This window comes from Garra rufa, chromosome 10 (assembly GCF_049309525.1).
Source record: "Garra rufa chromosome 10, GarRuf1.0, whole genome shotgun sequence".
In the NCBI taxonomy this organism is placed as follows: Eukaryota; Metazoa; Chordata; class Actinopteri; order Cypriniformes; family Cyprinidae; genus Garra; species Garra rufa.
In genome coordinates, this window is record NC_133370.1 from 7,320,322 (window position 1) to 7,347,129 (window position 26,808).

Sequence of the window (26,808 nt, forward strand, 5' to 3'; positions counted from 1 at the left end):
TTTTGAATTTTATTAAACCAGTTTTGAGTAAAAAAATCTTATTTTGTGCAAATGATCATCTCTTGATGAATGAGAACATGTTAATTATGGCATGCATTTAATGAGTTCTTCTTTAATAAAATAAATATGCTGACTAATTAAGGGGAGACACTGCAGGTGAATAGGGTAAAAAAAATTAACTAATAGTTACCTACCCAGTTGATTGATTACATTGATAATTGCAAACATTTTTTGTATTACAAGTTTTCTAAAATGTTAGGTTTGAATATGCAAATGAGGCATTATTTAATGAGATATGCGCTAATTTGCATACATTTCTAGTACAAAAATCTAAACACTGGATGAAGTCATTTTCAAAATTCTTGTTTAATTTTTTTGACATATTAGAGTCAAAAGTTTTTACAGAGGGAATTTTGGGTATCTTATTTTGTCATGCCATAATTCAGAAAAAAAAAAACAGAACAGACAGGAAACATTTTTTTACCATTTTTTTTAGGAAATAAAATGTATAAAATCAAGCAAATCATATATGAACAAATCCCTCTGAAGAAACCTTCAGTTTGGTGTGTGTAAGTGCTACTGAAGTGGAGATTTATGACCCTGTGCAGAAGAAAAAACTAATTTTGAGAAAACAGCCTTTAAAAATATGTATTGTAATTGAAATCTATTGACACAAATAGATAAAGTCCTACAAAAGAAACACTTAACAGTGTTTTTTGGATGTTTTCTTTCCGCTAGTCTGAAAAAACACTTTATGAAAAACCAAAAAGCCCAAAATCTCAAACTTGATGGGTGCATGAATAAACAGCATTTTTTCCCTGCAGTGTCTCCCCTTAATTTCCAATATTTGTATTTCTGTGTGATTCATAATGAATGCATGTGTATGATTTTTATTTTTTTCAAACTGAAAAGTCTGTTTGACCTTAATGTAGCGCTAACTAGTCACATGCACGTTGCTCGAGAACAGAATTAAGGCAAAGGGCCTTGGTTAAAAGCAAGAGCAAAAAATGTCACACCTTACTTTCTTTAAGCCACGCCTATATCTATATATAACTTGTTTTGTTTCATTTCAAGGCTACGAATGTCACTCTTGACTCTTGAGAATCCCATGTTCATTCATTCTCTTTAAATTCACTTTGCAATTAACCATTATCAACAAATGCATTGCTAAACATATGTTGTCTGCTGATTCCAACGTTGTACAGCATTTTCCATCTCTTTATTTTGTATGATGTCTTTCAGGATGCCAGGTGAAAGATTGTCAATCCGAGATAACTCCTCTGTCGGCCGTTTCCACGGTGTTTCTGCCAGCAATGGTGAGGCCGTCCCAGAGAGACACACTGAGTCCACAAAGAAGAAAGAGGGCGGATGCCGACGTTGGTTTCGAAAAGCTTGTCCATGTTGCATTCGGCGACAGAACAGCTCTTATGATGTGACCAATGGCACGGATGGTGTGGTTGTTGGAGATGGAAATAATGAAGGACCGACGACTCCTCTGACTGTCACTGGAGATACAGAGCTGGACGGTCAGGAGTTCAATATTAGACAGACTGATATTGACATGATATTAGAAGTTCCACAAACTCAATCTTTTTCTTTTTCTCTCCATCTTTTCTCATCAGAGTTGACTCTAGCGGTGCATTCTGTGAATCTGCTCAGCGGGAAATCCGATCGGAACAAGAAGGAGCATCACACGGATGAATACTGCAGCGACGAGCTCATCATCCGCAGAGGCCAGACTTTCCAAATGGAGCTTGACTTCTCACGACCTTTCAACCCAAACACAGATAAACTTCACCTGGAACTGAAGACAGGTGAGCCTGAAGTTTATCTCAGTTAATATATGGTCAAATTACACAAATATGTGCTTTTGTCAGATTTTTTTTATTTGTAGCAATAGCCAAAAATACATTGTATTAGGTCAAAATGTTCAATTTTTCTTTTATTCCAAAAATCATTAGGATATTAAGCAAAGATCATGTTTCTTGAAGATATTTAGTAAATTTCCTACTGTAAATATATTAAAACTAATTTTTTTATCAGTAATATACATAGCTAAGAACTTCATTTGGACAACTTTAAAGGCGATTTTCTTTTTTGTTTTAATCATAAATAAATATATAAATAGATATAAATATAATTTAAAAAATATATATATTTTATTCATTTAATTATTATATTATAAATATTATATGTAATTCTCCAAAAATACATCGTATTAGGTCAATATGTTCAACTTTTCTTTTATGCCAAAAAGTATTAGGATATTAAGCAAAGATCATGTTTCATGAATATATTTGGTAAATTTCTTACTGTAAATATATAAAAAAAATTTTATTAGTAATATGCATAGCTAAGAACTTCATTTGGACAACTTTAAAGGCGATTTTCTTTTTTGCTTTTAATCATAAATAAATATATAAATATAAATAAATATAATTTAAATAAAAAAAATTATATTCATTTAAATATAAAATTATAAATATTATATGTAATACTATTATATGTAATACTTTTACTGTTTAAATGTTGCTGAAATGCCAACTTAACAACTTGACTAACATTAAAAATTCATACTTCAAATTAAGATAATATTTGTCCAAATAAGTGTAAGTGCCCCACTTTGTGTGAACCAGTGTTCAGTGAACCTGGGTGATACTGGTGAAAACACAGATTTCACTTCATGTTTAAAACAACATACACAAATAATTGTGCTACTTATGACTGTTTTTTTGGTCCAGGGTCACATATTTTGTGACAAAATGCCCCAATTGAGTGTCTATCAGTGTTTATGTACTGTTCCTGGTCAGTAACAGTGGAAATATTCAAAACACTGTTGTTAAAAGCTCAAAGTATTTGACATTCAGAAATGAGCGCAACATGAAAGATATTCACCAGAGTAACAACTAAGTGTGACATAAGCCCCTGGCCCGTTCATGATGACCTATACTTGTATGCTCATGAACAAAACTATTATATGTTGTTTTTCTTCCTACTGTTATTAGTTTTAGACTAGCAGTGCTCATCTCAGCCTGTTACTCATCTCAGATAAAGGTGTAAACACACATGTTTGAAATTTCTTTCTCAAACCACACCTATTGATACATCTCACCTCTGGTGCAAAGACAGAGGAAGTCAGGGAGTGAGAGATAAGAAGGAATTCATTCCTGAAGCAATACAAACCACTTCACACTGATAACAAGATAACTCAACTCTTGAAATCTGATGTGGTTAGGTTCACTACCCATCTCACTTCCAAATTTCAGATTGAAACTTTCAACCCCAAAAAACTGTAATTTATTGGATAATGAAAGTAGTGTTTCATCAAGACACAACTTGACTCTCCTTTTTTCCTGTGAGGTCATGTGCATTCATTTTCAAATAGACAGCTATTTTCATGTTTCACGTCTGACATGCACACATTTAAACGCATGACGTTTTTAGCTATTAATAAATTGTAGATTTCATGTGCATGAAAACAGGAATTGAAAAAGGAAAGATCAGGTTTCATATGTGCGAGTCTTTTTGTGTTATATGAATTATTTTGGCTGGCCATGTGTGAATGAGTCACAGTATTTCAGTATTTCAATCTCAAAAGACATGCCCCTAGTAATCCCTTTCACCGGCCATTGACCACAAAACGAAATCACGGTCAATCTCAAAAACGGCTCGTTTGTCGAAATTATGCTTTTAGATATAAGTTTGTCTCGTTTACAGTAAAAAAAAAAACAGCCCAGGTTGCATTTTGCAGTCCCTCCAGAAAAACGCGGCGTTTTTTTGTGATTGTTGCGGGCAAAAATTCTTGATTATGCGGCACGTTTTCTTAAAAAATGCGATTGAATATGCGGGATATTTATGCAATTTTATGCGATGAAATTGCGGGAACTTGCAAAAACTGCGGGAACTTGCAAAAACTGCGGTTTGGTGAAAAAGAGAGAAAAAAGTGATTCCCCCAACACACTTATTGCCAGATGTAGCACCGTAAGGGGTGAATTTCGTTATTCTGGACTCAATTATAATAATAACATCAACTACTCCACCCTGGGAATCTCTCCCAGGGAAATAATGGTCAAAGACACCCAGGTCTGTTCCCACAAGAATAGAGCAGAGACGTGAATATAGAAAAAAAGATACAATATTTTATTATTACTGGGATCAAAGCTAAACACAGAGACACAATTTAGGACACAAGGGGTTAATATGGCTTCCAAATCAAAACAAAAAAATAAACAAATTAGACAAATCAAAAGTAACACATCAGATGGCAAGGAGAAATAACCAACCTACCCCAATTCCACTTCACTACGCACTTCAAACGTACACTAATGTACTCATTTTACCACAAACACACGTGTATTCAGATGACACGTGTAAAAATCAGAAGATCAAAATCACTCAGTGAACAAGGGTACCCATTAACATGGACCTAGAGTGGTCAGCACTCCTTAGCCCGTCCAACAAAATTAACAAAATCAACATCAAATTGACACAAATCAATAAACACACACACACACACACACACAAAAAAAAAGATTACAATCAAATAGTCATAAGTCAAAATCATCTAAACACACACAAAAAAATAAATAAAATGACCATAAATCAAATCAAATCAATTAAAAAACAAATAAAATAAAATAAAAAATAGATCAACAAAAATAGAAAAGCAACAAAATAACAGATGCAATCACATTACACCTGGTCCATCAACAATATACACACAACAAAATTTACTCCATAAGATCACGCAAACTCACAACCCTTAGTACAGATTTCTCACGCTCACACACTCGTACATATACACACTCGCACACGCTTCCAACAATAAACAAACAGACCACACTCAAACCACTCACATCAACTTATAATTTCATCCACACAACAATCTAATGGTACCATACGAACCCCACAAACACAGTCCTCCAGTTGAAACAGTGCGGGGATGGCCAAACGGCCACACGGATTAATATTCGGGTCTCACAATCTCTCGATGTCCAATACACTAGATGTGGACTGGTCAGGCTCGCGAAAATGAAGTGAGGCAAGACAGAACGTCGCGGCAACGCGCGACCACAATAGTACTCGAAAGAACGAAGACAAAGACCCAAACGGAAATGGGATTATGAAATCATGCAAGCCCGCATATTTTGCGCGCGGAAATCTGCAATTTATGCGGCGAAAGTGCGGCGTATTTGAAAAAATGCGTCCCCCGCATAAATATGCGGACTTTGGCTGATTATGCATGGAATCATGCGATCGCATAATCGCGTTTTTCTGGAGGGACTGATTTTGGCAATAGTTATCCTTTAATGTTTTAGTATTTTTGGTATGTTGTTTTATCAAAATAAAATATGTTTAATTTTGTTTCTATTTTAAAGGAGAAGTTCACTTCCAGAACAAAAATGAACAGATAATTTACTCACCCCCTTGTCATCCAAGATGCTCCTGTCTTTTTTCTTTCTGTTTCTTGAGGGGAAAAAAAAAATCAGGATTATCTCCAAATAGTGGACTTTAATGGTGCCCCAAAGTTTGAACTTCCAAAATGTAGTTTAAATGCAGTTTCAAAGGGCTCTAAATGATCCCAGCTGAGGAAGAAGGGTATTATCTAGCAAAACAATCAGTCATTTTCAAAACAAACTGACAATTTATATACTTTTTAACCTCAAACGCTTGTCTCGTCTAAGTCTCTGTGAACTCTGTTTTTCTGGTTCAATACGGTCAATACAGTTAGGATATGTCGAAAAACTCCCATCTTGAACATGAACGTGAACATGCAAAGTAGATTAAATGCCCTTTACAAAAAAAAAGGTAAAACAGTGATGTAAGATGATTTTGGCGTTGAAGAAGAAAACAAGATGGGAGTTTTTTGACATACCCTAACTGTATTGACACAGACAGATGACACAAAACAAGCTTTTGAGGTTAAAAAGTATATAAATTGTCAATTTGTTTTGAAAGTGACCAATCGATTCGCTCAATTCTTCCTCGACTGGGGTCGTTTAGAGCCATTTGAAGCTTCATTTAAACTGCATTTTCGAAGTTCATACTTTGGGGCACCATTGAAGTCCACTATATAGAGATAATTCCTTAAATGCTTTCCTCAAGAAACATAATTTCTTATAAACTGTATAAACTGAAGAAAGAAAGAAATGAACATCTTGGATGACAAGGAGGTGAGTAAACAAAAATCTGTACATTTTTGTTCTGGAAGTGAACTTCTCCTTCTCCAGTTTCAGTGAACTACAATAACCTTGATTTCACCATAGTTGTGTTTGGAAATGATTCAGCTAGAATCCTCCCTTGTGTAATAATTTCCCAGAAATTGGAACCAAATTCATCACGTTCTTCTGAAGGCCGGTTGAGCCTCTCCTTAAACCATGTGTTTCATGTCATCATTCAGGGCCGCTCCCACAGGTGTCGAAGAAGACGCATATCATCATACCGCTTGTGGATGAGCTCCAGGACGACCGATGGGAGGCAAAAATTGTGGAGCAGAACGTCAAACGGGTCAAGCTGTCTGTCAACTCCCCCGTCAGCGCTGTTATCGGAAAGTACAAGCTGACCATCGCAACGCAATGTCAGAAGACGGGCGAAACTACCACGCATGACCCCAACAAAGACATTTACATGCTCTTCAATCCCTGGTGTGAAGGTAAAACCAAATAGTTCACCCAAAAATTAAAATATGCTGAAAAAGTACTCACCCTCAGGTCATACAAGATGCAGATAAGTTTGTTTCTTCTTAGGAACAGATTTAGAATATGTTTGCTCACCAATTGATCCTCTGCAGTGAATGGGTGCCGTCAGAATGAGAGTCCAAACAGTAAATAAAAACACCACAATAATCCACAAGTAATCCACACCATTCCAATCCATCAGTTGGAGAAGTTCACTTCCAGAACAAAAATTTACAGATAATGTACTCACCCCCTTGTCATCCGTTCATGTCTTTCTTTCTTCAGTCGTGAAGAAATTGTTTTTTGAGGAAAATGTTTCAGGATTTTTTTTCCATATAGTGGACTTCTATGATGCCCCAAATTTAAACTTCTAAAATGCAGATTAAATGTGACTTCAAATGATCCCAAATGTGGTTGTAAATAATCCCAGTGGTGGAAAAAGGGTTTTATCTAGCAAAACAAACTTATTTTTTTTCTTTAAATTACAATTTATATAGTTTTTACCCTCAAATGCTTGTCTTGTCTTGCTCTTGCCTGAACTCTGTTTTTTTCCTGGTTCAAGGCAGTTAGGGTATTTCGAAAAACTAATTTTCTCCTTCAACTTCAAAAATGTCCTACATCGCTGTTTTACCTTTTTTGTTAAGGGTTTTTGATCTTTTTTGCTTGTTCACTTTGCAAACACTTCTGCAGCGATGTAGGATGATTTTAAAATGATTTTTGAAGTTGAGGGTAAAATTAAGATGGGAGTTTTTCAACATACCCTAACTGTCTTGAACAGGAAAAAAACTGTGTTCAGGTAGATCAAGACAAGACCAAAGTTTGAGATTAAAAAGATAAAAATTGTAATTAAATGACCCTTCTTCCTCAGCTGGGATAGTTTACAACTGCATTTAGGATAATTTAAAGCCACATTTAAACTGCATTTTGGACTTTCAAACTCGGGGCATGATAGAAGTCCACTATATGGAGAAAAATCCTGAAATGTTTTCCTCAAAAAACATAATTTTTGTCAAATATACAGATGCAAATAGATAAAAGTGCCATAAAATGAACACTTCAATATGTGTTTTAGATGTTTCTAGTCTGAAAGAAGTATCCCAATAGCCCAAAATCACAGTAGTGTATTACCTTAAGATGATATTTGATGCACTTTTCTGTATAAACTCAGAGAATGCAACATGTTTGCGAATTGCGATATGCCACATGCAGTGAGGCATGAAATCAAGCTTGTGTAAAAACATGACTCCACACCTTCCTTTTAACCAAACTCATTCACAGACGAGAAGCCAACGCACACCTCCACTGAAGCATGTCTGGGAAACACTGATATATTTAGGCTAAAATATTGCACAGGCAGCTGTTGAATGCAATATAACATGAAGGTGAAAGTTTCCATTTGCATCCCAGTGACTTACGTCATTCTTCAGGAGGAATGAACGTAATCTTCCAATCCATTTGTGTTCCAGCAGGTTTGATTAACAGCTGCTTTGGCTTTGACACTACTACTGGCTATAACTCAACTAATCTTGTCATTACAAGAAAAGTCGATTTTAGTTTTACAACATCTGTCAAGCATACAGCTTTTGTAATGCTTGAGTTGCTTTCTGTATGATTGTTTTTTGAAATATAAGATTAGATGATGGTTGTTATGGCCATTTTGTTAATTTACTTTAATGCTTTTCCAATTTCCATGTTGATTCCACTGCAAAATGTTTATTTATACAGACTTTTAAATAACTTTTTACAGTTTTAGAGGTGGTGAAGTTTAACTATATATTAAATAACAATAAATTAAATAAAAAATGTGCATATATATTTGATTTATAAATGTTTTTATTAAATAATACTTAAAAAAAATGACTGATCTCTGTTACAGTGTTGCATTTGATAAGAATCGTACTGTAAACTAGATAATGAAATAATCAAACATTAATGATCAAGAACAACTAAATAATATTAAAAGGTGAACTTATTCAATGCATATAGTAATAATGTAACATTTGTATATTTTTAATTCTATATTAAATAATCAGAATGCAAAAGAAATTACACTTTTAAGCTTCATTCTGCATTGTTTCGAAGTGTTTGGTTCTGGAGTCCTTATTAGTCTGTTATTTTAAAGCTAGTTTTCTTGGGTGGTGCAGGCTTGCATTCCTGCACTGGATGCCAGAGATGTTTTGTAAGGAAAGAGAGAGAGGTCTGCCCAATCACCTTTCACTCCAAACATTGTAATCTTTTCTCTTTTACAGCTCCACCTCATCTGGCGATTCACATGTCAAATATATCTTCCCTCTCCCGCGTTCTTTCTCTCCCTCCTTGGCCCTTTTTTCTCTCCAGGCCCCTTCCTGTCATTCTTTACTGCTTTCTTTCAGACTGTTGTATAACAATTTTTATGCTCTGTGCTTTTGTTGAAAGCTGCTTGGTCATTCCTGTCCTGGAGAACATGGTAAACTCTGTAACCCTGTATGAATGTGTTTTAATTCGAGGAAGTGTTTTAATAACAGGGTGTTGCTGACTTTAACTTGACATAACTTGATTATATACTCAAAGGCAATAAAATTTAGATGGTGCCTTAGAGGATGCAAATAAAGAAGTAAAGTTAAGCATTGCTCACTTGGTGTCAAATTGATAATTATGGACCTTTTTTGTAACCATCTGTTGTCATTTTAATATAATTTTTGTTAAAAATGTGCTGGGTAGGTATGTTTTGAAGCAAGGTGGATGATTTGAGGAGGTTGAAGCTGGTCCTTAGTTGGTCATGAGTTGGTTTAATATGGTCCTGAGCTGGTTATAAGCTGGTTATGAGCTGGTCCTAAACAGGAGATAGTTGTTAAGGACCAGCCCATGACCAGCTTAAACCCGCTCAAAAACATCTTATAAACAGCTCAGGGCCAGCTTAAACCAGCTTTCATGCTTCAAATGATACCTAACCAGCATATGCTGTTTTTTTTTCAACAGGGATCATACTGATTTCTGTAACTTTATCTAATCTATCACTAATATTTACTCATGTTTATTCAGTTTTTCTTTCAAAACGAAGTCACTTCTCGGAGGATAATGTCATTAGGAACTAGCTTGTGTTTATTAAGGTTATTTTACAAAAGACTAACTAACTAAAAGCATGTAGGAAAAAGCTATTAATAAAACAAGTGACTAATTCAAACAATATTCCCATGAAAACATGTTTATTTTGATTTGAGAATACATTTTGATTAGAAAAAGGGGAAAAATAAAGACTAAAGGTCATTGAGTAATTTTCGTATAAGCTTTTTTTTTTTTTTTTCTCACATATGTCATCCTTTCCTATCAAAATGCTTGTTATGGATGCGAAAATTTAGAAATTCTAACCTGATCCGATTTTTTTTATAACAGACAAAAGTTTCTTACTCAGTTTGCAATGACCTTTAGACTAATAAGAAAAATTCTTAATTGTTTTCAGATTTCATTTAGATTTTAGTTTTAGTAATTTGATGTGCTTTAGTCATATTTTATTTATTTATTTATTTAAATTTTATATCCTTTTAATTTTTATATTTAAATTTGAAAGTAATTTTAGTACAATGTAAAAATTCTAACTAAATAAAACAGGGTTATTGGAGAATGTTTTACAAGTGCATTATTGAATAGAAAATTCAGTGTGTTATAATTTTATTTGTAATAATTTGTAAACATTTACTAGCAATTTCAGAGTAAATTTTTTATTGTACTAAACATTTTATTTTGGTTTGTTGCGAAATTTTTAGTTGTTAAATTTTAGATTAAAAAGTAAATTTTTTTCATCTAATATTTTTGTTTGATTTTATTTCGGCTGTATTTAAATTAATATTAAGCAAAATAAATAGTTTTAGTTTTAAATAGCAATTACAACACAGTTTTAGAATTTGTAAAAAATGTACAAATGAACATTTCATTGTGATATTGTGTTGAACAACTAATATAATTTACATCTTTAAAAAACAAAGTTTACTGTCTTGTCCAGTGTGTAAAATCTCCAACATAAACTACAGTATGTCTAAGCCTGCTGCGTTTTTCTATCTCATTGCTTCACTCTTTCTGGCTGCTTTCCATTACACTTTCTCAAGCCATTTTTCCAGTCATTTCGTAATCTCTTCAGTCCTCTAGTATCTCTTACAGTCATTTCCGATACTTTATGCTGCCCCTTTTTTCCCTTTTCCCATTTGATTGCACAGAACCTCCCTCTTGTTCAGACCACCGCCCATGTGTAGAACACAGAACATTCCATGGAAACAGAACAAAACAGATTCCAGACGCCCTGCGGTGGCTCACGTTGATGACGTCACTAAAACACTGCTTGCTTTTAAAATGACCCGAACAACCCTATCAAATCCTGGAACTGTATGTTCATGCTCACTCATGACTCTGTCTCTCGCTCTCTCTCTTTTCAGATGACTCGGTGTACATGGAGAATGAGCAAGAGCTGAAGGAGTATGTGTTAAATGATACTGGAAGAATCTACTATGGCACTGAGTTGCAGATCGGAGCTCGTACGTGGAACTTCGGTCAGGTGTGAATATCAAAATAAAGCACTTTCTTTATCTTTCTCGCAAGAACCGTCCACATAGACAGGAAAATGCATCTTATAAAGGACCAAACCGTAAATCTGGCATCAATTATAGCATAATTGTAGACTGGCTTGGAAAGAAACATGTGATTACAGTTCTTACAAAATGGCAAAACTATTTGGGAACCAGAATTTGTTTGCTTAACAAAGCCAGTTTTGGCAAATGTTAATTCCGGACCCAGTTTAGACTTGAGATTTTACCTGATTCTCTTGTTCTCTCTCTCTAATCCAGTTTGATGAAGGAATTCTGGAGGCCTGTCTGTTTGTCCTGGATAATAGTGAGGTTCCTCCCTCAGGTAGAGGAGATCCCGTCAGTGTGGTCCGAGTTATTTCTGCCATGGTGAGTGTAGTGAAATCAAGTAAAGAGTGCCAGATTATTCTGATAGTCTCAAAAAGGACTCTTTACCCACCCTGACCTCAGAAACCCTTATTGAATTTATCTGATTATGTGTCTTAGATCAATTCCCCGGATGACCGTGGCGTTCTGGAGGGAAACTGGTCTGGGAATTATGTGGGTGGGACGTCTCCCACAGCCTGGAGTGGAAGTGTTGAAATTCTCAAGCAGTACCACAAAGAAGGAGGAACGCCCGTCAAATACGGCCAGTGCTGGGTGTTTTCAGGGGTCACGACCTCAGGTGTGTGTGTAGATAACAGCCTCCGTTTGCCATTCTCTACAGTAGTAAAATGTGTGTTTAGGTGTAAAAATATCAAAATTTCATGATACAATAAGAAATGAACAGTTTGTACATTTTAAAATTAAATTCTTCTATCTAATGCACTTTGAGAGTTGAAAATTAAGAGCTCCAACCGATGTTCTTAACTAAGAAAACTTAAGTCAGAAAAAAGTCAGTTGACTTGTACCTAAACTTTAAAAGGGACTCAACCGTCTTTCTATTTGTGGTATACTGTCTCAGTCTAAATTGCATTCACACTGGTGTTTTAGGAAGACAAACAAATTAGAATATAATAATGACATCAATTTTTAGGAATGCACAAATGTTCGGCAACCAAAATTATAAGCAAAAAGGCTGAATAAATGATACCGAAATATGATGTGACGTGATCAAATAGAGGCGTGCACTAATGCAGCGAACATGTTGGCAGTGCGGAAGCATTTAAAACTGTCAGAGAAAGACGCAAAAATCACTACAAGCACTGACAGCGAGAGACTGAACTGCATTGCATATCAAAGGGGTTGTTGTTGCTGTTTACTGTATGATGTCTGAAATCGAAAAATGTCCTTAAACCATTAGTAAATAAACTATGCAACATTATGTTGTGTAATACACACACCAATTGTATGTATTCTAACAGCTCTGCACAAGCTCCTTAGCCAGGGTTCAAAGTCCAAAGCGTGAGGAAAATCTGCGCTGAAACAGCGTAATGAGAATCATTCATAAATTTTATTTTGATGGAAACAGCAGTAGAGCTTTTATTTTGACGGAAAACTCCAGCTTCAAAGAAAACAGGCTTACAAAAATGTCTCACTATAAATCTAGTGAAATCCTGTAATCATTTGTGTCGAAAATAAAACCTAACTGGTGGCCGTTGCGTTTCAATAAACAAATTCACTGCATTCACTGTGAACTGAGCCATTCTAAGGTGTGGAATACACCGGATCACGAGCTGATCGCCTGAACGAAGGACATGTCTTGCTTTGAGACTTGATGAAGGGATATTGTGCTTTTGGTTTTTGTTCATTTGACAAATACTGTGTCAAAACATAATAGCCCTTACCAAAAAGAAGTATGCTTCAAGTATACTTAAGTAGTAAGTATACAAATATCAGTTCACTAGTTTATAGTGTACTATTTCAACACTCCTTGGGATTAAATTGGCCCACTTTCTAGTATATAAAAGTATGCCTTTAAGTATAAAAATAGTATACTTTGAGTATACACAGCTAGTTTTCAGTTTGTACTGCAAGTATACTCGTAAGTTTTCTTTAAGTGAACTTTACGTCATACATTAAGTATACTACTATGTCTTTATTTAGATATTAATTTGTATATTTTGTTATATGAATATCTGTACATACAAAATATCAAAAGAAATAACATATAGTGTTTAACAATGAAAACACAGATTCTCAGACCACAAGTATAGCTCAAATATATATTAAGACTTTTTCTAAGTATAAGTGAAGTATACTTAAGTGTCATTCTAAGTATATTTCTGAGAAGTACATAAAAAGTAGACTGAAAGTATACTTTTCTATTTTAGTTTAAAGGAAGTATACTAATAGCACACTTTAATAAACTTCCTTTTCATAAGGGAGTGCAAACCACAAGTTTAAATACCTTTTATGTTAGAATAAGAAGTTTAAATATATTTTAAAAACTGAAAATCATTTAATAAAATCAATAATATTGTGACAGTTTTGCTATCGTGATACCACAATACTGATAATACCTTTACTAGCATTGATGCTTTATATTCCACAAAAGGATCTTTTACATGATTAAAATGTTCTTCATACTATGAAAACTGGTTCTTTAAAAAATTGTTCCCTGAAAGGTTATTTGAGTATCCAAAAAGCATTTTTGGAACTTTTAATTTCAACAAAAACTGTGACTGTAAAAAAAAAAAAAAATCACAAATAAGTGCTGTATGTATGTAATGTAGCCTTTCAAAACCCCACCCTCTGAAGTGAAACCTGATATCAGCAAATCTGAACACAAAAGATAGCAATTGTGATTGGCTTAAAAATGTGCAGGCCACACCCTTACTTTTTTCTTTTAGTCTAAGATCACAGTAAATCACAGTTACTTTAATCAGACAAATGTTTAGTGAATATTCAGTGAGAATTACTTAGAGAAATGAGGAAAAAAAAATTAAGTTTAATGAATTGTGTTATTGTGTCCAAATGATCAATTCATGCCAAAAATGACTTTGTGACAAAAAATGCTGTCAAGCCATAATTTTAGTGATATCTGCCAGGATATCTGAGGAGATTTTATACGTTTTTAAAAATCATTTGGTGAAATATTGCAATTTAACCATGCATTTCCTTCAATTCCTATGACAAGTCAGCTGCCAACTAGTCTGGCAGACTGACAGACCAAAAAGCATTGTGTCTTTCCATTTCCAGCAATTTCCTTCCATTTCCTGCATTTGACATTTTACACACCATGGTGAAATATAATATCAGTGGATTTTAGGAGGGTATATGATGTCATAGGAATTCACAAATCATCAAAATATGCTATTGTTTACAAGTGTAAGTAGACCCAGGAATCCTGAGCTGCCAGTCGCAGACTATCTTTACTGCGGTCAGAGTCCTGTGACATTCATAGCTGACCTCAGTTAACAGCACTGCGACCCCATAGGGAATTTAAAATACTCTCGTCTGCATACTATTCATTCCGCACACAGACATTAATAGTATTCGACTGCTTGAGACTTGTGCGCTCATGTGGGTATCACAATATTTTTGTTTGGACGACATACACTAAAAGTTTGTCTGTAATGCCTGTCAAGGCTGCATTTATTTGATCAAGTATACAGTAATATTATAAATAAATAATAATTATTTATTTAAATATATTTTAAAATGTAATTTAATTTTAAATTTATTTAAATTAATTCAAATAAATATTTGAAATTCTAATTATTTTTCGATGAAAGTATTCAAGTGAATGTTTGAATTTATTCCTGTGATCGAAAGCTGAATTTTCAGCATCATTTCTCCAGTCTTCAGTGTCACATGATCCTTCAGAAATCATTCTAATATACTGATTTGCTGTTCAAGATTTGCCATTGCTGATTTATATTTTTAATGCATATACAGTAAAAAAAAAAAAAAACAGCACTTATTTGAAATATAAATCTTTTCACTGCAAAATATGCTTTTCTTTAGATTTTTTGTCTTGTTTCCAGCCTTAATATCTAAAACTTCTTAAATCTAGACAAGTAAAAAATTGTCTTGTTTTCAGAACAAGTGAGTTTTTGGTTAAAACAAGCTAAATAATCTGCCAATAGGGTAAGCACAATTATCTTACTTCAAGCAGAAAACTTATTTTTTTTGCTTACCCCATTGGCAGATTATTTAGCTTGTTTCATTTTCACTTTTTTCTAAAAACAGACAATACAAGACAAAAAATCTAAATAAGAAAAGCATTGTTGAGTTGTGACATTATAAATGTCTTAACTATCTCTTTTAATCAATTTAATGCATCTTTGCAGAATAAAAGGCACATTTATTTTCCAAAAAAGCCTGAAATTTTGAACAGCAGTGTATATTATTAAATTGAATATATACAACAAAATAAATAACCCATGCGCTCTCTCTCTCTCTCTCTGTATCTGTCCCAGTATTGAGATGTTTAGGTATTCCCACCCGTTCCGTAACTAATTTCCAGTCTGCTCATGATACGGATGTGTCCCTGACAACAGATGTGTATTTTGATGAGAACATGGAACCAATCCATCATCTCAACTCGGACTCTGTATGGTGAGCGTTTGTGCTTTTTCATGGAATAATTACATAATATAAGTCTGAGACTGCTGTTATATCGGTATATCATTATTTCTTTCTTTTATCAAATCTGTCTAAATCACTGATTTCCTCCCTCGTCCTACAGGAACTTCCATGTTTGGAATGATTGCTGGATGGCCCGTCCAGATCTGCCTCCTGGTATGGGAGGCTGGCAGGCCGTGGATTCTACACCCCAGGAAACCAGTCACGGGACCTTCCGCTGCGGCCCGGCTTCACTGGCCGCTGTTCGCTCTGGACAGGTCTACGTTAAATTCGACACACCTTTCGTCTTTGCCGAGGTAAGCCCAGCCACATAAATGTTCAAATTGTCATTATATATGTGACCCTGGACCACAAAACCAGTCTTAAGTCGCTGGGGTATATTTGTAGCAATAGCCAAAAATACACTGTATGGGTCAAAATTATTGATTTTTCTTTTATGCCAAAAATCATTAGGAAATTAAGTAAAGATCATGTTCCATGAAGATTCTTTGCAAAATTCCTACTATAAATATATCAAAATGTAATTTTTGATTAGTAATATGCATTGTTAAGAACTTAATTTGGACAACTTTAAAGGTGATTTTCTCAGTATTTTAATTTTTTTGCACCCTCAGATTCCAGATTTTCAAATAGATGTATCTCGGCCAAATATTGTCCTATTTAACCTTATGACTGGTTTTGTGGTCCAGGGTCACATATATGTATATATAACACTCAGAAAAAATCATCCACATTCCCTCTGTCTAGAAAAGTTCATGTTTGTTTAATACTTTACTGCACACAAAAAATAAAAATTAAATTGGTACCAGTTTCTTTTTACCATATTTTTTTTAATATAAGCCATCATTTTAATCATCTTAAACATGCTGCGACTTATATTCCAAAGCAACTTATATTCAAATCTATTATGGATATTTAAAAAATAGCTCACACTTTGTGTTTATAATGTTATTTATAATGAATGCTCTATAATGTTTGTTTTTAGTCATATATTTTAAATTCATGTTCTGCTCTGAATACGATTAATGTTTTAAGAAGGGAGAAGAACTAAATTAAATTCTTATAGTGTTTATAATATTTTAAAGGTTTTATTTACAGGTTTTTCATACTATTTCTGAATTTTAAAATAAAATGTGGCATGCACGGATGTGACTTACCTGTGTATGTTTTTTTAGCAATGCAATTTTGATGGTATGACTTATTTTCATGTGTGGCTTATTTGTGCATGTTATTTCTTTTTATTTAAAAAATTGCATTAGAATATAATAACTTGCTCCTGTTAACTTCTAACTTCTTAAAACAATCACCATATTTCTTATATATTTCTTATATATGAAATATTATATTTGGGTGTGTTGATTTATCTTCTACTATTTTAGTATGTATTAATAGTTAGATTAACTTTAATTTTTATGTTTTTATTTTATTTTATTTTTTGGAATTCTATTTGTTTTATTTCCATTAAACTTAAACTTGCTTCATTTCAGTTAGCTGCAAAGGCAACATTAAAGTTGTTTAATTTTACGCTTTTCATCTAATATTTATGTTTTATTGTGTTGCAGTTGTATTTGATGACTCCAATTTTTATATAGTTTTTAAGAAACAATAACAACAATGGACATCACAAATTCTTATGTTTTCATTTGATGATATACACTAAAAGTTTTTCTGTAATGCCTGTCAAGGCTACATTTATTTGATTAAATATATAGTAATATTATTACATTTGTTTTTAATTTATTTGAATATATTTTATTTTAAATTTAATTTAATTATTTAAACATTTATTAAAAATGTAAATGAATATTTTAAATTCTAATCATTTTTTCGATGAAAGTATTCATGTGTTTATGACCCCCAATTTTTTATTGTTTTAAGAAACAATAACAACACTGGACATCACAAATTCTTATGTTGTCATTTCCTATTGAACAGAATCACCTTTCTCTTATTTTTTTTCATTAATTAAGAAAAGTGTATAGCTGTTTTACTCACAGTACAGAAGTTAAAAGACTTGTGCATGCTGTTAAATGTAAATGTGCTACAGAACAGGCCGGTCCTGACGTGTTGGCATTCCTTGTTAATATTTTCTTTATACCCTTTAAAAGATCCAGTTTGAAACCTGCTCTTATCTTGACAGACATGTCTTTTTAAGGAGTTTCGGCTGTAAACCTTCTGCTTTTTTCTGCTGCAGGTGAACAGTGATAAAATCTACTGGCAGAGGAACCTGGATGGCACTTTTAGTCAGATCCATAGCGAGAAGAAAGCTGTCGGCCACTGCATCAGCACTAAGGCTGCGGGCTCTGACGAACGTGTCGACATCACAAACCTTTACAAATATCCTGAAGGTGAGAGACACACACTCACACATTTCAGACGTCAATCTCAGTGTCTCGTTTTGCCTGTACCTGAATGAAATATACAGACTATAGCTGTCAAAAGAAGATTCAATGGGTTAGATACAAAAGCCAGTAGAAAAAAAGTATGAGAAAAAATTCTCACAAAAACTGAAGAAATTTCATATTACTACCACAAAAAAAAAAAGAAAATATATTTTTTGTTGCATAAAGTTTTTTTTTTTTCATAAAAATAAAGAACCCAACTTTGGATTACAACTGTAAATACACAAACATATTATAATTATAATATACACATATATATATATATATATATATATATATATATATATATATATATATATATATAAAATTACTTTTAAGAATAAAAATAAATATTTTTTACATTTAATACACATAAATAGATCTAGATAAATACATTTATATATACAAATGCAGTATCAATTATGTACATACAAATACATAATAAATAAATAAATACATAAATAAATATTTTGTACTGTAAGTTAGGTAACACTACAATAAGGTTCATTAGTTAACATTAGTTAACTACATTACTAAACACGAATAATCATTTATTAATCTTAGTTAATGTTAATTTTAGCATTTACTGATGCATTGTTAACATAATATGAACAATAAATGACTGTATTTTTATTAACTAACATTAACAAAGATGAATAAATAGTGTAATAAATGTATTGTTCATTATGGTAAAAGATGCTTAAAATATAATATTAATTTAACAACTAACTAATAATAATTTTTTAATTAATATATATTTTATTTTAATTTATTTTTATTTCAGGAGTTAAATTCATGTCCTTAGTCAATGCTTACCAGAGCAACTTAAAACACCAAGCAGAAATTTAAGGCTAATGGCAGAACAGTGGCAGCCAAAAACACACAACACCCATTTAAACCAGTGATAAATGTTTTAACATTCCTCTACCGTAATCACTCAGCTTATTCACCAAAATACCTGTCATTATCTCCAGACTAGTTTATACTTAACCGAGTTCCACCCACAGGAAACAATATCAGCATTGTCTCAGTTACTCAGCTACACAAAATATAAACAAATGAAGCAATAGACTTAAAGGGACAGTCCACCCAAAAATCTACTGTAAATTCTCTCATCATTTACTCTCTCTAAACTTGGTGCAAACCTATATGAGTTCCTATATTCTGCTCAACACAAAAGATTATGAAAAATGTGTGAAATATATACATACCTGTTTTTTAATCTCTCACATCAGGTTCAGAGGAGGAGCGTATTGCAGTGGAAACCGCCTGTCGCTATGGCAGTAAACCGGACGTCTACTCCAGTCCCATTGCTGAGGATGTGCGGGTGGAGGTTAGGATGGAGGGAGAAGGTCCTCGCATGGGAGGAGATGCTCAGCTAAAGATCGTGATGAAGAACACAAGCTCTCAGCCACGCAGAACCACCCTCCACAGCCAGGTGGCCGTCATGTACTATACCGGCGTGCTGAGGGACACCGTGAAGAAGGACACGCTCAATGTGACGCTCAATCCAGAAGAAGGTGAGTTTGGAATTGTTCAAATCATGGCATACTAGTATACTATTCATACTACTGTAACAGTATGCATACTGTGTGCAGTATATGGTGGAAGTTTTTTCTGCCATGAAATAAAATATAAAACAAAAGTAACTGCAACTTTTTATCACAAGTTACAAACTCAGAATTATGAATTTACATCTCGCGATTTTGACTTTTTCTTTTAGAATTCTGAGTTTACATCTCATAGTTTAGTTTAACTGCATGTTTATATCTCACAATAGCAAGTTATACAAATAGTATACAAATTTTCTGCTTCCATTTATGATAAACCATATTTAACGTCATCTTTAAAATCTTTTAAAGTCTGTATTTGGACTGCCAAGATATTTCAACAAAAAAATGTATGCTAATCTCATTCATTTAATTTATTTTAGTCATTTTTGTACTTAAAAAGTTTAAACAATGCATTAATTTTTGAAATAACTTAATGCAATTTGCTTAACATACAATTAAGCATGCATAACATAATGAGGTTCATGTGACAGTGTATCATACAAATTGTGAGATTATTTTCATGAAAATGATAATCCACTCACATTTGTATTACTATTGTAAATGCATACATATTTGCTACTGTAAATTTAAAGTAAATTAATTTTTTAAAACTACTTTAAATTAAATAATAAAATAATAAAAAATAAACATTAATGAGCCAACGATTCATTTTCTAATAATTTTCTTTCATATGCATTTGTATCAAATTGTAAAAACATAACCATTGCAGTCTATTTTACATCCTTTTAGAAAATAACTCAAATTTGTATTACTGCTGTAAATAAGTGTATACATGTTTAAATTGCTACTATTTTTATTACTTTATTTATTTAATTCACATAGCATTTAAAAATAGACAGCACACTACCAGTCAAAAGTTTTTGAACAGTAAGATTTTTAATATTTTTAAAGCACACCAAGACTGCATTTATTTGATCCAAAGTACTGCAAAAAAGAGTAAAAAAATTGAGATTTTTATTATTTAAAATAGCTGTTTTTTATTTAAATATATTTAAAAATATTTTATATTTTAATATTTTATTTTATTATTATTTTAAAAGTCATTTTTGGGGGATTCTTTAATTAGAAAGATTCAAAGATCAGCATTTATCTGAAATAAAAAGCTTTTATAACATTATACACTATTCAATTAAAACGCTTGGAGTTGCTACAATTATTTTTTGGGAAAGAAATTAATACTTTTATTTAACAAGGATGCTTTAAATTGATCAAAAGTGATGGTAAAGACATTTATAGTGTTACAAAAGATTTCTATTTTAGATAAATGCTGTTCTTCCACCCCAAAACATTCTACTCAGCTTTTTAACATAACAATAATATATATATATTTTTTGCAGAAAATCTAAATATTAGAATGATTTCAGAAGGATCATGTGATTGAAGTAACGATGCTAAAATTCAGCTTTAAAAGCACAGGAATAAATTACAATTTAAAATGTATTTAAATAGAAAGAAAGTTATTTTAAATAGTAAAAAAAAAATCAAAATTGTACTGCTTTTACTGTACTTTGGATCAAATAAATGCTGGCTTGGTGAGCAGAAGAGACTTCTTTAAAAAACAAGAAAAATCTTCCAGTTCAAAAACGTTTGACTAGTAGTGTATATACTGAGGAATCTCTCATCTAAAGCTCATAAGCATTGCTGATAATCTCTTTCATCTATTTTACGTCTTTTAGAGAAGATCATTGAGTGGGTTCTGCCATACACGCAGTATCAGAATCAGCTGGTGGACCAGGCCGCGCTCATGATGACTCTGTCAGGACGGGTCAGTGAGACCCAGCAGGTTTTGGCCAATCAGACCAGCTTTAGGCTCCGAACACCTGATCTCAACATTGAGGTGAGACATCCAGAACCTTACCATATTAACCTAATGAAATTGAAACAGGTTTGTAAATATGCTTTGTTTCTCATTGTAGCCTATCGGAGAGGCGTACGTGGGTAAGGAGATGTCCGCAAAGATCACCTTCACAAATCCTTTGCCTTGTGCTCTCCGTAATGTGGTTATCCGAGTGGAAGGACTGGGGCTGAGAGACCTGCATCTCATCAAAGTCGGGTAAGAATCTCACAATTATCCAAGATTAGTCATCCAGATCGGAATGTGTGCTGGATTCTTCTCAGAATCTACCATTGGGAAACAATCCTGAAGGATCCTAGTGGGAGTTTCTTACAGAAACACAACACAAAACCTTGATCCCATAGAACCCAAGATTCTCAAAAGGACTGTCATGCTTATTAATTATTTAAAAAACTAAAAATCTAAAGCTCTCTCTATGATTTCCCTTTTCCAATATCATACAATACAAGTGGAGTTTTGTTGAATGTTTCACAATAACCAATAGGAAAGGAATAAAAATCATACAAATATAATATAAAATAATAATTTCCATTTGTAAATTCCCATTAGAAATGGTCCCAAGTTATGGTTAAAATTTAGACAGAATCCATTGTTATTGTAAACTACAACTAGAATAATTAAATTAAAATAATTGGAATAAATTTAAAATAAAATAAAATGTAAAAATTAGATGAAAAACCAAAATTAGAAGTGAATATGCATTTTAGAAATGTAAGAAATGTTTTAAGTTAGAGTACTAAAACTTAAACTGAAAAAAAAAATCTAAATCTTAATAAATAATATACAAAAAATGAATGAAACAGAACAAAAAACTTAAAATTTCAAAAATAAAATGACTAAAATATAAATTAGAATTAAAATGAAAATGAATATCTAAAAATAAAACCTAATTCTAAATATTAATATAGTAATACTGTACTAGGATAAATCTAAACACTATATTATAAATACTTATTGTAATATAACAATTCAGTTCATTGCTCTTGTTCTAATGAAATTACCAAAAATGACATAAAAATTAGATATAAAAACAAATCTAAAAAAAAGGACAAAAAAGCTTCAAAATAATACTGATAATATAAAAATAAATGCAAATTTTACATATTAGGAAATACTGTTATGTAATAAATATAAAAACTTATAAAAAATTATACTAAATAACAACTGACCTTCAGATTCTGTACACAATTCAGTTCATTGAACTGAAAATTAAATTCAGTTCATTGAAAAACAAATCTAATAAAAATGAAAAAATAAAATTAAAATAAACAATACTGATAATATAAAATACTATTTAATATTATACTATAATACATATAAAAACCATAAATTATACTAAATAACAATGACCTGTACTCAGTTCAGATTTTGTACACAATTCAGTTTGAGTTTACATCTTGCAATTTTGTCTTTTTTCTAGTTTCAATTTTGCAATTTAGAGTTTTTTTTTACTAATTTTCTGCCTCCTTTCCAGTCTGATTGATAAACCATATTTAACCAATAACCACATGTTAATAACCAGTGTTATTGTTAACTAAAACTACAACAAAAATAATTTGTATTAATTACTAAAATAAAATTTAAATACAAAATTAGATGAAAATTTTTAATTAGAAATCAATGTACATTTAAGAAAAGTAACAAATGTTGCCTTGGCGATTAACAGTAAAAAATAAATAAATAAAATAAAATAAGCACCTAGACTGCCTTACACTGCATACTGTTCACAATAATAACTCACGAACTTATGGATTCATTTAATGTGCCTTTTGAGCAAATTATTAATATTGAATTCATATCTAGTTGCATTGGTCTAATGCATAATTCAGTTGTATCTGAACTTAATTTTGTAAACTAGCACTGTGCCTGTGCACTATATGAAGACACTTACACTTAATTACACTTACACAAATATTAGGATTCTTTGAAGGAGATAAAACCATATCTAACATAACCTTTTCTCGTTATGTGACTAAAGCCACTGCCATGGCTTTTCCACATTAAATATGCACTAATCGAATTCATTTCTGAAATAACCATGCAATTTGCTGAATTAATTATGCATAACGTAATAAGGGTCATTTGACAGTTTATCGTACCTTTAGTATATGTTTTGTACACAATTCAGTTCATTGCTCTTGTGTCTTTGCTGCTTTGAATTGCATGAATAGATGTTTATATAGAATTGTTTGCATAGTCGCACGTAAAGAAATCCTCCCTTTCTCTTACGAATGAGTGTGTTGCATTAATCTCTCTCTTCCATGTCTTGTTCTCTTTCTCTTTTCTCTTAGTGATGTGAGCAAACATGCCAATGTGACCGTGACGGAGCACTTCATCCCCATGATAGCGGGCCTGAGGAAGCTGGTGGCGTCTCTGGACTGCAAACAGCTGACGCAGGTGCACGGCGTGGCCGACATCCACGTTCACGAGAGCCAATGAATATAGTCTGCTGTCGGGACTTCGCAGTATTATCAGCATAGCTGCACGTATAAGTAGTTTACGCTGAGCCATGTGGTCATTTCTTTACAGAAATAGCCCTCTTTTTCACATACAACTCCTACTGTATGTCACTAATTTGAAGTTTGTTTTTATTTCATTTTAGACATTATTTATTTAAAAAAAATAACAATACTGTGTGTTTTAACTTACTTTAGTTGATTGAATGTTTCTGTTCGCCACTGAAAAAGCTGAATGTATTAACGTGTGGAATCCAATATTACTTTATGTAATCTATAAAAAGATATATTGTCTTGTGGATAAACACATTTCATTTCTAAGCACTTAACACTGCATACTGTTCACAACGTATTAATATTGAATTCGTATCTAGTTGCATTGGTCTGATCTCTAATGCATAATTCTGTTGCATCTGAACTTAATTTTGTAAACTAACACTATGCCTGTGCAGTTCAACTATGCAACTATGTGAAGACACTTACACTTACTGGCATATTAGGTTTGTATGAAGGAGATACAACTAGTTTATGTATGTTTGTATTATTTATGTAATGTTTTTAGTTTGGTTAAAAAAATGACATTTTATTAACAGCATATTTGTTCTCTGTGGTCCTTTTTTGAAGCTGTTTCTTTCAACTGCTTGACCAAGATGAGACCTGTGTGCTTGATTTGGAACTATGAAGTAAAACACTCCCTTGTTTGCATTTGAACAAATGTCATCTGTCATGAGATCAACCTGCTGAAGAGGTTATTAAACAATCTGCTCACACCAAACAACTGCACCTAAATTAGGAGTTGGATTTCAGATTGTTTACTACAATTTAATCCACTCAACCAATTCACATGGAGACCGTAATGTTGAGTATATATTGCAGTGTGGAATATATGGGATGTGTATTTTCATATATTACATCTGTCAAAAGCATACTGCATATAGTATAAAGTATAAGAAAAAGACAGCAAGGACAAGGCAATGACACCTTCAATTTGATACCTTCCATTCCTACAGGTATGTGCAAAAAAATTTGAATATCGAGGGAAATTCCATTTATTTCAATAATTTGTTTCAAAAAGTGAAACTTGTATGTTATATACAAAGTGAAATATTTCAAGCCTTTATTTGTTTCAGTTTTAATGATCATGGATTAAAGAGAAAAAACAAACAAATCCAATATTTCACAAAATTAGAATATCATGACAAAGTTCAACACTGTAGTCTCCCTGTGTCCCAATCTAGCTAATTAATGCAAAACACATGCAAAGGTTTCCTCAGCCTTTAAATGGTCTCAGTCTGGCTTAAGTAGGCTTTATAATCATGGGGAAGACTGCTGACTTGACGGTTGTGCAGAAGACCATCATTGACAGCCTCCATAAGGAGGAAAAGTCTCAAAAGGCAATTGCAAAAGAAGCTGGATGCTCACATCCAGCATCAAAGTATATTAACAGAGTGTTAAGAGGAAGGGAAAAATGTGGCCGGAAAAGGTGCACAAGTAGCCTTGTGAGGATTGTCAAGCAAGGGCAGTTCAGAAATCTGGGAGCTTTAAAGGGGTGGATTGAGGCTGGTGTCAGTGCATCAAAAACCACCACAAACAGACGTCTGCATGACATGAGCTACAGCTGGAGAGACCATTCCTGAACCAAAAACAAGGTCAGAAGCATCTATGCTGGGTTAAGGAGAAAAAGTACTGGACTGTCATCCAGTGGTCCCAAGTCCTGTTTTCAGATGAAAGCAAATTTTGCATTTCATTTGGAAATCAAGGCCACAGAGTCTGGAGGGAGACCGGAGAGGCACAGAAGTCAAGCTGCTTAAAGTCCAGTGTGAAGTTTCCAGTCAGTGATGGTTTGGGGAGCATGTCATCTGCTGATGTGGCTCCATTGTCTTTTATCAAGTCCACAGTAAACACAGCTGTCTACCAGGAAATTTTAGAGCACTTCCATGCTGTACTTGATTGGCTGGCAAACTCGCCTGACTTAAACCTCATTGAAAATCTATGAGGTACTGTCTAAAGGAAGATGAGGGAACAGAGATGCCGAAATGCAAATGAGCTGAAGGCCAATATCAAAGCAACATGGGCATAACACCTCAACTGTGTCAAAGGCTGATCGCCTCCTTGCCACGCTGCCTTGATGCTGTAATTAGTGCAAAAGGAGGCCCAAAAAAGTACTCAGGACATAATACAGTACATTAATACACTATTCAGAAGGTCAGCATGGGTTTAAGATATTTTTTTTATTGGTCAGATGAAATATTCTAATTTTGTGAAATACTGGATTTGTTTTTGTTTTTGTCTTTAATCCATAATCATCACAATTGAAACAAATAAAGGCTTGAAATATTTCACTTTGTGTGTAGTGAACTAATATAACATACAAGTTTCACTCTTTGAAACAAATTATTTAAATAAATGGAGTTCGATATTCTAATTGTTTGGCACATACCTGTAGTATGCCAAATAAGTCAGAAGAGTAAGAGTAAATAAGTCAGAAGAGTCAATTATTCGAAATTGAGATTTATACATCATATGGAAGCTAAATAAATAATCTTTCCATTTGGTGTATGGTTTGTTAGGATATGACAATATTTAGACGAGATACGACTATTTGAAAATCTGGAATCTGAGGGCGCAAAACAAATCTTAATAATTGAGAAAAGCTGTCCAAATTAAGTTCTTAGCAGTGCCAGTGGATATTACTAATCAAAAATTAAGTTTTGATATATTTACGGTGGGAATTTTACAAAATAATTTCATGGAACATGATCATTACATATTATTCTAATTAAAAAAAAAAGTTTTGTGGTCC

At 32.9% G+C, this 26,808-nt stretch overlaps 1 protein-coding gene across 2 annotated transcripts; it reads left to right on the top strand.

The window, feature by feature from the left end:
* Nucleotides 1–1,223: 1,223 nt before the first annotated feature.
* tgm1l1 (transglutaminase 1 like 1) lies at nt 1,224–24,600 on the top strand. Of its 2 annotated transcripts, XM_073848798.1 has the most exons (13): nt 1,224–1,526; nt 1,623–1,814; nt 6,401–6,652; nt 11,084–11,202; nt 11,492–11,599; nt 11,717–11,894; nt 15,574–15,712; nt 15,843–16,035; nt 17,934–18,087; nt 19,356–19,640; nt 21,371–21,531; nt 21,611–21,747; nt 23,841–24,600. In XM_073848798.1, exons 1-13 carry the CDS (start codon nt 1,229–1,231, stop codon nt 23,986–23,988), a joined length of 2,364 nt encoding a protein of 787 aa, XP_073704899.1. In that variant the 5' UTR covers nt 1,224–1,228; the 3' UTR covers nt 23,989–24,600. The 2 variants fall into 2 exon arrangements, with proteins under 2 accessions (XP_073704899.1, XP_073704898.1); XM_073848797.1 differs by having other exon boundaries at nt 1,224–1,814.
* Nucleotides 24,601–26,808: the final 2,208 nt, after the last annotated feature.